The following is a 16653-nucleotide window of genomic DNA, read 5'->3' as shown; positions in this document are numbered from 1 at the left end:
GCTTGTCTTAATCAGGACAACGAAAAACAAAGTTTTGTTCGTTTGCAGTAGATGTGGGTTGTCGGTTTTGTTTTGCAAAACATCGCTGACAAGCACATTGGCTTCTTTGGGCAGATTATCAGTGGAAAATCTACACTCAAACTTCTTTATTTCCCCCCCAAATCAATGTGGTGAACAGCGAGACGTGATTGATAATGATATTGAGATTGATTGTCTAAATCCCTTCCCACAGTTCAAAGTCCCCAAACAGATAGTGTGTGTGTATATATACATGCAATTCAGCGCAGAGATAGAACTTGGCAGGAGCTGCCAATAGATAAGTGAAATAGGGCCAGAGTGAAAAGGCCTATCAGTCTCTAAGGGGTTTAGCAGCAGGATTCTGAAGCTCTAAACTGGCTGCGTTGGAGGAAGATAGTCGACATTGGTTTTAAATTACCCAAGATTGCCTTCTGGTTTCAGTCTGCGGGGATGCCAGCAGACAAGATGTTTGTTAAAACAAGTGCAGACATTCAGGCAGATTGGGGCGAAGGGCAGACCTGTGATTTCCTGGCATGACAGAACAGGTTGGAAAGCTGGTAATTGCAGAATTGGCAGAGGGGCTAAGAAGGTCTTGCGGCAATGATATCTGCCACTGGGACTGGACCGGTGGTGTTGCTGGAAAAGGGGTCGCTATCCTCTCTGGGAGGATATTGTGTTTGATGAATTAGATCATAATGGCACAATTGGCAATGTGCTTGCTTTGCAACATGGTATATACAAGTCAAGATTGCAGAGCAGAAATTTGTTAATATACAGTCCTGCTAAAAACTTAACAAACAGAAGTAAAATCCACTAAAGGAACAATTCTCAGTTTTCTTACAGAGTTCTATCAGTCGCCTTAGGACAGGAGTGTCGAACTCCAGGCCTCGAGGGCCGGTGTCCTGCAAGTTTTAGATCTCACCCTGGATCAGCACACCTGAAACAAATGATTAGCTCATTACCAGGCCTCTGGAGAACTTCAAGACATGTTGAGAAGGTAATTTAGCCATTTAAATCAGGTGCGGTGGATCAAGGACTCATCTAAAACCTGCAGGACACCGGCCCTCGAGGCCTGGAGTTCGACACCTGTGCCTTAGGACAAGGACACTCTTGGCTTACCAAGCAACAATCTGACATTCAGAAGCCTAGAAAATCACCACTTCTCACTTTTAGTTTTTATACAATTAAACAAAGCTTGGATGCATAATAATTGTTGAAGGTAATAGATTATTAAGAATATTTACGAAGTCTGAGACTGGGATCATCTGTCACAATCATATTAGCCTCCCAGAATTTGATGCCAAGTAATAAAGACAGTCCAATCAGAATAAACAGACTAAAGAGTTTTGATCTTGCACACAAACACATGTAGCATAACACAAGAATGCCGTGTACAATCTCACTGTGGAGCTGTATTCAAAAAATGTATATATTTTTGCAAGTATTTAATGCTTTACCACAGATGTACTGTCTCAGTATTGCATTATCACCCTCGCAGACCCTCCCACACTCCTTCGCCTGCAATCACAGCAATGTGCGCATAGTGCTTCAGTACAGTACTAAACTTGCATACACACACAGAGCTTTTAATGCTGAAAGTTTACTTTTGTTACAGGTGCACTAACAAAAGGCCTTTTAAGTCTGACTTGAAAATCTTTAGGAGAAATTGGCTCTAGCATTGAGGGGTTGAGGTATTGATTCTGGCCTCTGGCTCAGTCCAGGAAAAGATGGATAGATTTCTTTGAAATGCACTCTGCGTGAGAATATAAAGACTATTGTGTGTTCTCACTCAGGAATAAATTGTTTCATGACATATCTAGGGCCACCTTTTTTAGCTTCAAGCTGCCTGCTTCTCTTGAAAGGGGAATGTTGACAGGGTGGAGCACATTCATCTGTACTCCCAGACTACGCACACCTCATAGACGCTTTTATTGAAAGTTAAATCTCCTTCAGAGAGTTGGCAGCCTCTCGTTGGGATATCTGTTTCAGCAGCTGTCGAGGCTGATTATATGGGGGTTGTGCCACACACTGGCAGCGATATAAACCTCCTACAGAGAGAAGAACTATTATGATGCTATTGACTGATGCATTCATCTGCATGAATGTGTTACAATATGTTGACTCAGAAGCACTTGCTTGTATTGATGACATTCAACATGTGCTCTGTGATTTTTTTTTTTTTTTTTTTTTTTTTTTTTATATTATTTATTTATGGCATCAACAGTGGTCAAGCCACATATTCAAGGAAGCCATGTAAAGACGAGATGCTTTAATGTTCACATCAGCAAAGAACAGTCTCACAGCATGTCAATAACAACTTGTAGGCATTATAGGAGACTTCCCAATACTGAATATGATACCAATTGGCTTGTGCAGCAATTAAAACAATTAACATTGATTCATTGCTTGTTCCACACCCTGTTACCCTGTCCTAATGACACCTTGAAATTGTCAATGAGAAAGCAGTGTAGGTTATTTCCACTCGCTCTTTTCAAATATCAAATCCAGATACCGTTAATCAGGAAACATGGCTGCAGGGAGACTGTATCACCCCTTTACATTATTATTTACCATTATATTTGTAATTTATTCTTAAACTATAGTCATTTTAATTGTTATTGTATAAACTTCTTATGTCACATGCTGCTAAAAATGACAGATTACCATCCTTGTGTGAAGTGGTGTTATAGATATAAGTTGTATTTATGCTCATGGTTTATTTCATCCACCTGCAAATGTATGGCACTGGATGTTTAGGGTTTTTAATGGCTTTGTTATTCAAATTAAATGGGCAACATGAGAATCATTAATGGAGCTGTTAATGATGTCTTTTGAAGAAGATGAAGTTTCAGACAGCCCCCTCCCAGTTCTGCTGATTTATTATTAAACACAGTGGCATTTACAAAAAAATAAAATAAACCCATTAGAATTAAATTAGAAATGGGTTTCTACTTTATCTTCTTTTAAATGGCCTTTTTCTTCTTCAGTGTTCGAAATCCTCGCTCCTCTCCCACTGACTCGGAATATATTTTTCTCCTCGTCAGCGCCATCGATTTGAATATCAAACACCAATAAAAGCCACCTCTTTGATTTGTTTGAGCTCCATCATGCTGTGAGAAGGTGGGTGGCACAAAGTGAAGGATCTTGGAACTATCGAGTCAAAATATTGATGGAACGGAGCCAGTCCCTGTGACGCTGAAGCCAAAGAATCATGTTAATCATGTTATGTTCTCCAAGTTACATCTTGGCAACGCAGGCATTTTTATTTATTTAGAGTGCAAGTTGAGTGAGCAATGGAGTACATTCTCTTTTCCAGCACCGCCTGCGTACGCCTAGAGTTTTGCAGTGTCGCTGGTCGTGGACGACCACAGCTTTTTATCAGTTACTGAACAGCTTTAAGTGAGCCGATGCATGTTAATAGCTTTGCTTAAGAGCGTACCGATAATGATTTTTAGTATTGCTCACCAAGATTCTCAGCTAGTCATTGAAGTTTTCAGCCACCTGTTACTGATGCTTCACAGTAAAACCCTCTAAGGTCTAAATTATCATTCATGAGCAGTAACTTTTTCTTTTTGGATGAAATTTAAATAGCTTATAATTTATCAGTTTTCTTTTTGAGGCAAGACTTGGGATCAATATTCAAAAGCCACTAATCACATAATGTGTTGGCAAAGGGTTACAGGTCAGAACAATTATAAGTACAGGTTTTACAGGCTTTACACACTGTAGAGAAAATACAGGAGTGTAAAATCACAAATTAAGCTGTTTTTTGTTTGTTTGTTTTTTTTATTCTTATTATTTCAGAACATTCTGACAGCAAAATAAGCAATCGCAGCAGAATGAAGCTAATCCAATCATGCACGGTAACAGTACATGAACGTCAACATGTTCAACCATACTTACTTTTGGTCCGTCCTGTCATCAGGGCAAGCAAAGGTATTGTGAGTAACATTAGTGGCTCTGCTTCACAAACATCCCTGTGTGAACGGTCTTCTATTTTGTCACTGTGTTCCATCTTTTGAGAGACGTACCTGCTGTTTGCTTATTGAATGCATGACTAATGTTTGAAGAGCAAATTCTAAAGCTTAAGATGAAATTCATTTGCATCAGAATATTGTTTTTAAAGCTAAATTGGTCTGTGACTTCACATTCAACAACAAACTTGTCAGAGTAAACTATGGTCATATCATTCACTTCATTCTTAGCAAACAGCCGCCCACTTGGCTACATATCTAGTTTAAACAGACCAAAATAGTAATATCTCCTGGACTTGTTGCCTTCCTGTAAAATTCAAATAACTTTAGCTTAATTCTGGTTTGATGTTTTAACTCATGAACAGTATTTAGTTAGTTTTCTTTATCATATCTGACTGTCTTGACTGTTACGTCTTAGCTGCTCTCAAACTTTGTAAAATGCTAATGTCTCTCCAAAGTCCTTGTAAGCAAGTCTTGCTATCCTTGTAACATCCACAATTCATAGAACCGTAGTTATATCTGTAACTCTTGTTCAGTGGTCACATTGACATAAAACCTTGGGTATAGATTCATACGTGAAATCGAATTAAAACCATAAAAATTGGGTTTAAAAAGCTTGTATCTCATAATTTACCCAGGCAAACGCAATGTTTCTCAACACTAGCCCATTTGTGTCAGGCATTTGCAAATCATGCTTGCAGCAGGTCCAACACAGTTGGCTTGAGGTTTCCTGGTTCAGCTCTTGTAAAGCAGATGATTAGGTCTGCTAGATTTCTTTCTCCAGTCTCACCACAGCGGTACATCCTAGTGAACCGGTACCTTAAATAAGGCCTGTGTCTCTCATTAACAAGGGAATGAATTTCTGGGCAAGCTCTCAAAATGCCTCAACAATTTTTATTTTTTTTATTACCTGTGATACTTTGGTAGTCTCTTCCTTTTCTATGTCCGCCCCCTCATAAAAACAGACAAAGCAACAAATATATCATCAGCTGTTGCCCTGTGGAGCTAGGTATTAATTATCCTGTGTTCTCCTCATTTGGCCACTCATTTGCACATGTACTGTAAATGTCACCAGAGAAATAAATGGGAAAACAAAAGCCCCAGCTCGTAGCCTTTATGCAGCAGAATGTCAGAGGGAGCTTGTAAGAGATGAGATATTGGTTTTGGCCTAGCATAGATTCTGGCTCAAAGGACATTCCCAGAGGCAATAAAATTTGTATGTAATCCGTGTTTAGAAACTTATTAACAGTGTGCCAGCAAACATTCTCAGATTTGCCATTTGGATTCATTTCTGGCGAGGAGCGGTATATAATGTGCTGTACATCTGTTATCAACAGAGACCTAATGTAATCATCTGAAGCGGCGCTGTGTAATTTCTTTGCTGTCTCTGAAAATGACGAAACGTGGTTTTAAAATAGTCTTTCCAGCCAAATATTGTTTAGGCTTTTTTTTTTTTTTCTTTTTTTTTTTGTAGATTCATGAGTGGGTTGAAAAGCACTTTTGGAGGGAGGCAGCTCAACTCTCACTTCTTTGTGTGGCCTTTAAGGTGCAAGGAATAAAGGGGTATTTGTATTCATCAATCACACGCCAAGCCCGGGTGAAGCCTGGCCCTAATGGTTGCTTGCTGTCATTTTGCAAGCAGCTTGTAAAAAGGATTAGAGTGGCTTTGTGGAGTAAGAGCGCATGAACAGCAAAGTTCTGCGGTCGGCAAGGAAAATGAATCAATTTATCCCTGATGGTGGTGTAGTTTGGAAACATAATGCCTAACGATGATGGAGTTTGGACACTTCATACTTGTCATTGTGAAATTGGACTGCCGTGTTGCTAATGATGGTAATGTATGTTGTGCCTTGCCTACAACAGCAATCCTTCACTCTGTCTCACTTAAATGCATCTCATTGTCTGGCATATTACATTATGAATACCGCTGACAAAAAATAGGCGACTTTAATTTATACATTCATTCATTTGAGCAGGAAGTTAATGGAAAACTTGAATAACCATATAAATTTCTTTCTTTTGTCACAGGCGATTGTACTTTTGAGAAGCCACTGGCAGTATGTGGATACAGCCAAGGCCGAGATGATGACCTCGACTGGGAGCAGGTCAATACCAGAGAGAAGTCTCCATCAGATCCATGGATGCCCTCAGGTAAGGACCTGGCTCCTAGCTCAGTGAAGGAAAGAAATTATTCTGTCATCATACTGAGAATACTTCGTTGTGATAGGTTGCCCATTTGACCCAGTTTTATTTCAGTAGCAGTCTTCGTGACCTGGGCAGTGGGGCAGAGTCTCCAGGGGGAGTTTGGGGGCTTACACGGGATTTATACTTGTTTATTAAAAAGGTACATCAGAACTGCAAATCCTACTGAAACCTTAAGGTATAACCTATGTAACCTAAAGCATAACTTGTAAATGTAGCTACACGTCGTGTCAAAGCATCCCTCAACTTTTGCATGGCCTGTTCAGTCCTTTTGCCAAGTACCCGTGGCAATTTTATGCAATGTGGTGTTGGGGTGGAGAGCGCCCACTGTCTTATGAGGGGTGCTCGTCTGCAACAGTGTTTCGATGGATGATTTCGTCTCAAAGCGACAAACATCATGAATGCCAGAATCCAAGGTTTCCAAACAAAGCCCTGCATTATAACAAAACGATCACATCGCCTGTTAGCGGTTTTAATGTAGTGGCTGGTTGGTGTATGTGAGCAGGTACTACTCTTTAATTTTGTAAGCATTTGAAGAGAAAACAATAGTTCAGCATTCCTCACTCGTATTCCCACATCATGCCCTTAAGTTTTATTGATGTGGGATGTTGATGCGTCTTGTTTCCACAACAGTATCTGATACACAGAATCTTTGGGACAGGCACATGAACTAAAACAAAAGCAACATTTGATATCAGCGCACTCTGATCCATGTTAATTGAAGAATTCTATCTGTCGGCAACATATTGAAGTTCATTAAAATGCTTTCCCTGCGTTTTGTGTCTGCACACAATTTGTCTCTTTAATGTTCCATTGATCGCTTTTCATTTGATTTGAAATGCAGACACATCACTGCCACTGAGCAGAAGGCACCTAAAGAGTTAGACTAATGGAATGATGCTTTCTTTCTTTCTTTCTTTCTTTTTTCATCTTCTAACAAAGGTAGCATTGCAAACTAATGGATATTGTTTTCCTCCTCCTATCTGACACCTGATCTCACAAAGGCTGCATCACAGATAGATTGCACTGGGCCCCCCAGTGACAGAAGGGGAATTAATTAGCAGGTCCTCACTAATTTTAAGCAGCCAGTGCCCAGACCTGTTTGTGTGTATATCAGGATGCTGTGTGCTGAACTGCCCCAGAGAAATTACTTTCCAAAGAAGGGAAGTCTCTCCTTTTTTCCATCGAAATTGATTAATGTCGTGACACGTGGAGGCTGGGCAAAGGTTACAGTGAAAGCCTTGACCTACAAATTAACACCTCGCACATGATCTAAATTTAACATACCTGATTAAAATCCCATGTCTGGTTAAGCGGTGTCCCTGATTGTGCCTCCTAGTCTGAGTACACTTCAGACAGGCTTGTTTTCTATCTATGCATCTTGAACTGGGCCTAATTAACAGGTTGCAGCTCTTTCTCCATTTCACAGTGTGAGCACTCAACCTGCTGCGCAAAATTGTAATCTCTCCTCTTTGACCACATTGGAAGGGATGGGAAATGTAGTGTGCTTGACAGATGAAATTGTTTTACGGCTACTAGAGTGGGGGTTGATGGGTAAAAATGCATTTAGGTGAAAGCCACACTGGTGGAAAAGCTATCTCACCTCTGATTGCTGCCTTACTCTCATATCATGCTCAGAGAGAAGATTGTTATCCTACCTGGTGTGCCAAGATGGAAATGGAATTGAAGTAGCAGAGAACCGAAGGCGTTACTACCTCGGTACCTTTTTAAAATTTGTTGGTAACCACAAATGGTCCAATCAGAGGTGTTGCCACTACCGATGCATGATTTAAATGATGCTTAACTGCTTCTGGTTTACTTTAGTTTTCCAAGAAAATTGATTTCTTTTGAGGTTTAAACTCCAGTGACACTGTCCTCTGTCATTTTTAATATTATTGTTTCATTGCCCACATTAGACTTGAAATTAATATTTAATTTTTCATTCACTGGATTATCAGGTTGTCATTTTTTTATTTTATAGTGTACTGCAGTTTGTTTTTTGGGGGGGTCAAACATTGGACTTGTTCATCAGCCAGTATCAAAAGTTAAAATATTAGTGATATCCAGTGGTAATCTAAGAGGGAAAGAAATGGAAACAAAAGGAAAATATATTAGTGCTGTCAGCGTTAATCTCATTACAATGACGTTAACGCCATAACCGCATTAATGCGGCAAATCTGTTAGCGAGTTAGCACGGATCTCCCCGCGTGTCGGCAAGCTAACCGCGCTAGCGTGTTGACGGAGATTTGTCGTATTAATGTGGTTATGAAGTTAATGTCATTTTAACGAGATTAACGCTGACGGCACAAACAATATTTTGTCATAGCTGCTGTGCACAGATTGTTAATCCAAAAATTCAAGCTACATTTTGTACCTGAAGCATAAAACAGATGCCCTTTAGCATTGAGTTCCTCTTGGGACTTCCGTACACTTTTTGGCACTTAACTACTTCCACAATTTTCAGCCGATTTTCACCGTTCAAATTTTTAAATATTCTGCTATTTCTGCTAATTCCTGTTATGTCTTTTGGTATTTTTCACTATTATACTTTTTAAAATATTAAGCTTAATTTGTCCCATTGAAATGAATGGGAAACCTCTGCAATTCTGCTAAAATTTGCTTGTTTATGAAACTTAACTACTTCCTCATATTTTCACGTAGAACAACCATTCAAACTTTAAAATGTTCTCAAATTATTGGGCTATTCAGGTATGATTCAGCTTTTTCAAATCTTTTACCGTTTTACCTTTATGCCTCTTAAAGTTTTCAGTTGCAAAATTGTGATTTTTCACAAAATACATGCGTTGTTATGGTTGCTATGCACTTGGCTTCCAGTGTGCCACTGAAGGTTTTGCAGTCTTCTCTTCATGTCCGAACAACTTCTTGCTACTTGCTCAATCTTCACTCAACTTCCACAAATTATACATCAAAACATAGGTATTTTTGCTGGGTTTCCGAAAATGTCACTATCATTGTTGTGGTATTCATAGAACTTTCGCAAATCTCCTCAGACCAACACAATGTCGGAAAACTCTCCATATAAAGTCAATGGAGAGTTTGTTCAAAATCACCGCTGCATTTCTGTAATGAGAGGCATATTCGAATCGTCATATCTCCTTAACGAAGCAAAGTTAAGACATGAGGCTTCCCATATGGAAAAGATATATATAAATCTTATAAAGTTTGTATCTGTCTTGTGTGAAACTTGTATGAAAAGCATATAAGTGTGAAAACAGATATAAGATCCCTTGAAAAATTATATAATGAATCTTGTATGTTTTGGATACTTACTAAAACAATGTATGAAAGTAATGCCAAAGTGGCCACTTTCATGAGTAATCACATATAAGTTTTTACTATTTCTTTTCCGTATGGGTTGTCCCGGTATATCTTCAGACACTCGTGACGCTCACAATTCAAGAATTTCTTTCTCACGTATTACCGTTCTGAAATGAGTTGGACTTGTTTGAGGGTAGGAAATTCGTCCGTCGCTCAGATTTCTTCAAATTTCAAACCCTGGAAATGAACCACTTTTTTCTCTCGTCATAACTTTTTGTTGGATTTCCACAGAGACCTGAAAATTTCCATGACTGTTCACCAAAGCCTGCTGTCTCTTACGGTGAAAGAATGATATCGATACTCCAAATAGATTTCGAGTTACAAAGCGTTGTTTGAGGGCAAGTCAAGCCAGTTTTTGCTTCGCTCTACTCAGTTATGGTGCATTAGAAGTCAAATATCTTTAATAATTCACATTTTAATGATAAATTGTCAACACTGGAAGATTCCCCCATCTCTTCTGAACAAAACGGTGTAAGAATGACCGCTCTAGCCCCTACGGTTAGGAAATTATGGTCATTTGTTTGAGGGGAGTCGTCATTATGAGAAATAGGCTGCAATAATCCTGTGCCTCTCTGTGCTGCGTGTGTAAATAGATGCACCTGTTTTGGCGGGAAAAAGTACACAGGCTCTCTGATTGGTGGATTCAAATTCAGCAGCTCCCAGGCTGACCTAGAAACTTACTTCTCTCTCCCTGTGCATCTTTTTGCTGATTTTTTTCATTTAACAAGTATATTTGAGGGACCCTCAGCATGTTCAGCATTTTTTCAGCTGTCCATTTTGCTTTTCCAATTTTTCTGTTTAACTTATTACTATTGTGCTAAATCATACTATTTCTGCTATTTTATAAGATTTGTGCAAAATATAGTATTTCTGATTATTTATAGTTTTTTCTACTAAATCATAGTACAGTATTTCTGCTTTTTATAGGATTTGTGCTAAAACATAGTATTTCTACTAAATGTAGTATTTATGCTTAATCATACTATTTCTGCTTTTTATAGAATTTGTGCCTAATACAGTATTTCTGCTAAATTACAGTATTTATGCTTTTTATACTATTTGTGCTAAAACATAGTATTTCTACTAAATGTAGTGTTTATGCTTAATCATACTATTTCTGCTTTTTATAGGATTTGTGCTTAATATAGTATTTCTGCTAAATTATAGTATTTCTGCTTTTTATAGTATTTGTGCTAAAACATAGTATTTCTACTAAATGTAGTATTTATGCTTAATCATACTATTTCTATATATTTCTGCCAGGTCCCCAGGCAGCCAATCCTCTGTGAGGACTGAGACATTCAAATTTTCAAATCAGGGCCTGCACGGCTTCCCAGCCAATCATATATGTGTCCTGAGGCATTCAAATTTGCATATTGGGGCCTTCATGGCTTCTAAGCCAGCCAATCATATCTGAGGGCTGAGGAATTCAAATCCACAAATCAGGGCCTGCACGGCTTCCCAGCCAGCCAATCATATATGTGGTCTGAGGCATTCAAATTTGCATATTGGGGAATTCGTGGCTTCTAAGTCAACAAGTCATCCATGTCATATATCTCTAAAAATTCATATTTTAATGATAAATTGTCAACACTTGAAGATTTCCCCCATCTCTTCTGAACAAAACGGTGTAAGAATGACCGCTCTAGCCCCTACGGTTAGGAAATTATGGTCATTTGTTTGAGGGGAGTCGTCATTATGAGAAATAGACTGCAATCCGGTTGTTCAGTGATGACGCGACGAATCCTACTTCCGGGTCTAAAGTAGTCTGCGTTTAATATGGCTTTTGTGTTGTTAACATGTTTAATGTTATGTATTTTCTTCTATTTGATCTCAAAAAGCTCCTAAAACAGTCAGCGATCACTGTTGACCTCCCTCGGCTTTTATTACCGCTAATCATTTATTTAAGCTCAGTTTTTAAAACCTTAGGATGTAACTACAGCCCAGCCCATGCAGCAGTATATGAATGACTAACCTCGTATTGTGGATGGATTATCTCAGTTGTTCTCCTGGCTGAAGTTTGGTCCGTTTACAGCATCCTGCCATGCAATTACATTTGTTCCTGACCACCGAGAACACTCACGGTAACTTTTATCAAGTGGAAAAAAAGTTAGCTTGTTTATATTATGCTAACATAGCTGTGTCGCTAGCGGTCACGTAGCACATCATTATATACCAGCTAGCTAAACTTCAGTAACCCTACAAACGTCACTGCTGTTTAGCTTTCTGTCTTCATTTATGTTGGAAGTGATAACAGAGCTGTACGTTTGAATTTGTTTCCAAAACCCCGCAGTCAGGACATGCTATATTGTATTTAGATAGAAGCTAGCGAGCTAACTCCCTGCTAACTTCTAACTCCGTTAAATGTCATAAATTCTGTTTTCATGGATGCCTGGATGTTAAACTCAATTGTTACACCTGGTAGAGCAGAACGCTGATCATTTTATTAAAGATGAAAGACTTTAGACAGTTTTTCAACTCACAGTAATGCCATAGTGATTGTTTGATATATGGACCTGCAGCGGAGTTTAGACCCAGACACTGCTAGTGACGTCAGACTGAACAACCGGATAATCCTGTGTCTCTCTGTGCTGCGTGTGTAAATAGATGCACCTGTTTTGGCGGGAAAAAGTGCACAGGCTCTCTGATTGGTGGACTCAAATTCGAGAGAGAGAGAGATTTTTTTGCTGATTTTTTTTTCATTTAACAAGTATATTTGAGGGACCCTCAGCATGTTCAGCATTTCTTCAGCTGTCCATTTTGCTTTTCCAATTTTTCTGTTTAACGTATTACTATTGTGCTAAATCATACTATTTCTGCTTTTAATAGGATTTGTGCTTAATATAGTATTTCTGCTAAATGTAGTATTTATGCTTAATCATACTATTTCTATATATTTCTGCCAGGCAGCCAATCCTCTGTGCGGACTCAGACACATATCACATATCAGGGCCTGCACGGCTTCCCAGCCAGCCAATCATGTCTGAGGTCTTCCGTTTCCTCTCTCGTCATATCTCAGCGACGGTTGTACAAAGAGCAATGAAAATCGCAGTGAAAGTACACCAAAGTCCGCTGATTCACCCAGTACAAGAATTATGCCTCTAGTCCACCTAGTTTTTGAGTTACACAACGTTTTGTAACTCCAAAAAACGGCGTTTTTCGCCTCTCACCGGGATCTAATTCTGACTGCTCATCACCCTGTTTTATCAAAACGGCTCCTCTCTTTCCCAGTGGTGCAGTTGGTAATGACACGGGTCTGCAAGCCAAAGATCGTGGGTTCGATTCCACCTTGGTCAACATGTTTTTTTCCCTACAAATTAATACACTGTCACAGACCAGTAATTCATATTCATCATTTATTACAATTCTGCAAACTTTTATGATTTTACCAGCTTTTCTAATATGGACCTCACATTCTTAACACTCCATGGCACAAATACTCTTACCTTTAGGCTCTGTGTATGTGTGTGTGTGTGTATCAATATTTCTCCCATTTTAAAGTATTACTCCTCCATAATTGTATTTCTGTTAAATCAAAGTACTTTTACTACATCTTAGTACTTCTGCTCAATCATAGTATTTCTGCTAAATCATTGTTATTATGCTATATTGTAGTATTTCTGCTCAATCATACTATTTCTACTATATTATATTTTTCTTTCTAAATATAGCATTTCTGCTATATAATTGTATTTCTGCTATGTTATAATATTTGTGCTAAACCAGAGTATTTGTGCTGTATCATAGTATTTCTGCCAAATTATAATATTTGTGCTAAAACATAGTCTTAATTTAAAATTACAATATTCATAGTTCATCACAGTGTCTCTGGTAAATCACAGTATTTCTGCTATGTTGTACTATTTTTCTAAATCATAGTGTTTCTGTAATGCTTAAGTATTTTTGTCTAAATATATTCTTTCTGTTATCTTATACTATTTCTCCTAAATTCTTGTATTTTTGAGAAGTTATGTTTCTGGTAAGTTACAATATTTCTGCTAAGTTCTGCTATGCTATTGTATTTCTGCCAAGTATTATGTTTCCTCTAAGATATTGCAGTTCTGCTAAGTTATTCCATTTTAGCAAAGTTCCTTTGCTTCTGCAAAGTTTTTACAATTTCTGCAACTTTTCAGCTTTTTCAGCTACTTTTTGCATACAGCTTCAGCTTTAAAGCATCCACACTGCATTTTCGCAGGAAATGCAAATTTTTCTAGTATGGTTTTGTTGTCCTGTATGAACTACCACATTTGTAGCTGTAACTGTGAATGTCACTAAAATAGCTTGATATTAAAATTAGTTGTTTTTTGATTTTTTTTTTTTTTTAACAGAGGTTAATAACACTCAGAACTAAAAGCTGCACACTCTTCAATTATGTGCCTGCAAAAATTTGTACTAAAGAATCAATAGGAGACATTGTGATGAAGGTGCTGAGGCACTGTGGTTTAGTGTTTAGACCTTACTCAAGAGAAGCACGCAGCAGAGTTTGATGTCAGCCTGCTGTGGACTCTCCTTCCTCTTACTGCAATCAAAGACCAAACTGGCCCATTTCCATGCCTGCATGTAAATAAGTACCACAACTGAAAAGTGAAATGAAATGCAACAAGAAAAAAAAACCCTCTCTGGTTACTTAAGAAGAGACAAGCATTGCTTTAAACTCTTGGTTGTTTATGATGGTCTGCGCCTTACCTAATTGCTATGTCTGGATGGAGAGACGCCTTGTTTATCCCACCATGCAGCTCTGATTGCATGCCTTGGCTCCTTTTAGTATGGTTCAGCCCAGTTTTGAGGCTCTGTATGTCTGCTTGGGCAATCCTCAGTGTGTTCCTCTCCCAAGGCCAGTGGCTGAACCCCCGTCACAACTGCCACAGTCTGCCCTGCTATTACAATAAGCCTCATCTGTCCTGAGCAATTAAAAATAAATACATAAATAAAATAATCTCACAGAGTTCTCATTCAGCTTTGGAGAATTGGATACACTTCGGTCATATTTGGGCTTGAATTGGCTTGAACAGAATCTTTAAAGACAATAGTTGCACTTGAATAAAAGACACTTGTGATTTTTTTTTTTTTTTTTTTTTTTTTTTTTTTCTCCCCCCCCCCCCTCTCTGGGAGGAATGACTGAAGCTGTGGAAGTTTCTGGTAGGATGTCCAGATTCTATTAAGCTGGTTTTTTTTGTTTGTTTGTTTGTTTGTTTGTTTTTTGTGGGGGGGTGGGGTTTGTAAATCTTAGCTAGTTCGAGACTGTGTCTTCTCCGCTGGTGTCCTGGATGCTGCCAGTACTAGGCTGCTGCTCTGTTTCTCCCCTGAGACTCGTTCTGGGGAATAATAGCAAGAGGAAGAGAAAGAAGGGCCTCTAACTGAGATTAATTAGGGTTTTTGTATTCTACTAGGAACAATTGCACATGGAGCTCCAGCTAAATGACTTATTGTGTTATTCTTAACATCTGCTCTAAATATGTTGCGGAGAAAAATTAAAAAAAAAAATTTGTCTCACTGTTGCACAGGGTCTTTATTTTGATAGCACATCCTTGGTTGATAATGACACCTGGACAATGGCGAAGGATTGGCAGAATGAGGTGCTTCACAGGGTGACAATTTCAAGCAATACAGCTTACTCTTAAACACGGAAGAGTTTGCCTATTGCATATAGATAAAGGCAGATGTTTTTAAATGGCAAAGTCTTCACCTTCCTGATCACATTGCAATAAGGAGGTAATGAACTGACCCTCCGTCTTACCTGGAAAATAAGTGTTGGTTGTTGTGCCGAATGTGCTGTCCAAATGAAAGAGGGGGGGAAAAAAGGCTAAGCACTTAAATTATGAGCAGTGAGAACACCCGCTGACTGAAGGGCATCAGAAATTTAATCAGAATTTAAATCACATCAGCAAAAGATGGGATTTGCTGTTGTGAAGGGAGGGGCATCATATTGTGAACATAAGCCAGTTGCTTTTGAGCCTTTCGCAACTATGTGTGAAAATCACACCTTGCACACCACCAATGGCAAGGTTAGGTTAAGCTTAAGGAGAAGCGCCATTATGATTAGGGAACAGAGCAGAAAGTCTGATCAATTTGTGAATTAATTCCCAGGCATGAGAGACTAGCATTTTCAATTTAGCATGTTTGTGGGGTGAAGAAGTGTCTTGTGGTCTCAGCAAATTACCGATTTGGATGAACAAGGTTAAGAAATCATGATGGAGGACATATTTACATGCATCTTTTCTGTATCCTAAGTGATCATAACGTGAACAATTAAGGCTAATTATAGGCGAGTCATGTGTAAAGTTTCTGTTGTGGAATGGGTTTGTAACAGGCAAATGGGGCCCATTACATGACCCATTTCCTGGAATGGATTGGCAATCGAGCGTACTGCATTTTAAGACGATATATTAAGCCATTAAGAATTATTTTTGATTGGCATGCAGCAACAAAAGATGCTGCCAGGGAACATAATAAGGGTCAGTTGTTCCACCTGACTAAAGTGACGGGGCTGAAACGTGTTCCGCATGATGGATGATTCTGGGTGAATCGGTTTGACTCCGTCAAAGAGACCTGCCAGGTCTTCATATGGAGAGCCCAAACTTATTCTGTTATTTTATCAGGCTCCTTTCATGTTTCAAAGGACACAGGGAAAGTTCTGGAAAATTGAGTGGAGGCCACGGCTGTTCACATTAACAGCCTAACCCTCACAGCGAGAGCATTTTTGATTGGTAGCAGACAGTGAGAATAGCCCTGTCTTCATTGACATTTCCAAAGCGGCCGCCGTTCTTTTCTGCGGTGGTGACCTCTGTGAATTTTATTAGCAAATGAGACCTGGAGGGTTTGGGTTTAAAGAGCGCCCCTTCATTCTGATTTCCCCCACATAATGATTTTCACAGGGTTCAGGACCTGAATGGAAGAGAAATAATGAGCGCTACTCATTATTGCAAATTATATCGCCTGCTCAAACCGTTACTCAACTCATAATTAATCTCAATACCATCAACCTATAGACTTTGATGATTAGAATTAGACAGTAGCGTATTTGTGAGAACTAATTTATATCGGACGGCATAAAAAAAGACTTTCCTTTCTTTTTAAGAAAAAAAATCCCTTCTTAAAGTAAAACAGCCATTCCAGCAGT

General features: G+C 38.8%; 1 protein-coding gene across 4 annotated transcripts in view; it reads left to right on the top strand.

Moving 5' to 3' along the window:
* LOC146687387 (receptor-type tyrosine-protein phosphatase mu) overlaps positions 1 to 16653 on the top strand; it is a 169030-nt gene that overhangs the window by 36343 nt on the left and 116034 nt on the right. For all 4 annotated transcript variants that reach the window (XM_085438069.1, XM_085438067.1, XM_085438068.1 and 1 more), the window contains exon 2: positions 6021 to 6143. In XM_085438069.1, the coding sequence (XP_085294195.1) occupies positions 6021 to 6143 (123 nt within the window). The remainder of the gene's footprint in view (positions 1 to 6020; positions 6144 to 16653) is intronic.

The sequence above is a fragment of the Copadichromis virginalis genome, linkage group LG18 (assembly GCF_057382275.1).
Source record: "Copadichromis virginalis isolate Kocher_CV1m ecotype Utaka linkage group LG18, C_Virginalis_male_GT1.1, whole genome shotgun sequence".
Classification (NCBI taxonomy): Eukaryota; Metazoa; Chordata; class Actinopteri; order Cichliformes; family Cichlidae; genus Copadichromis; species Copadichromis virginalis.
The sequence above is the reverse complement of the archived record's forward strand: the minus strand, read 5'-3'. Positions and strand labels throughout refer to the sequence as shown.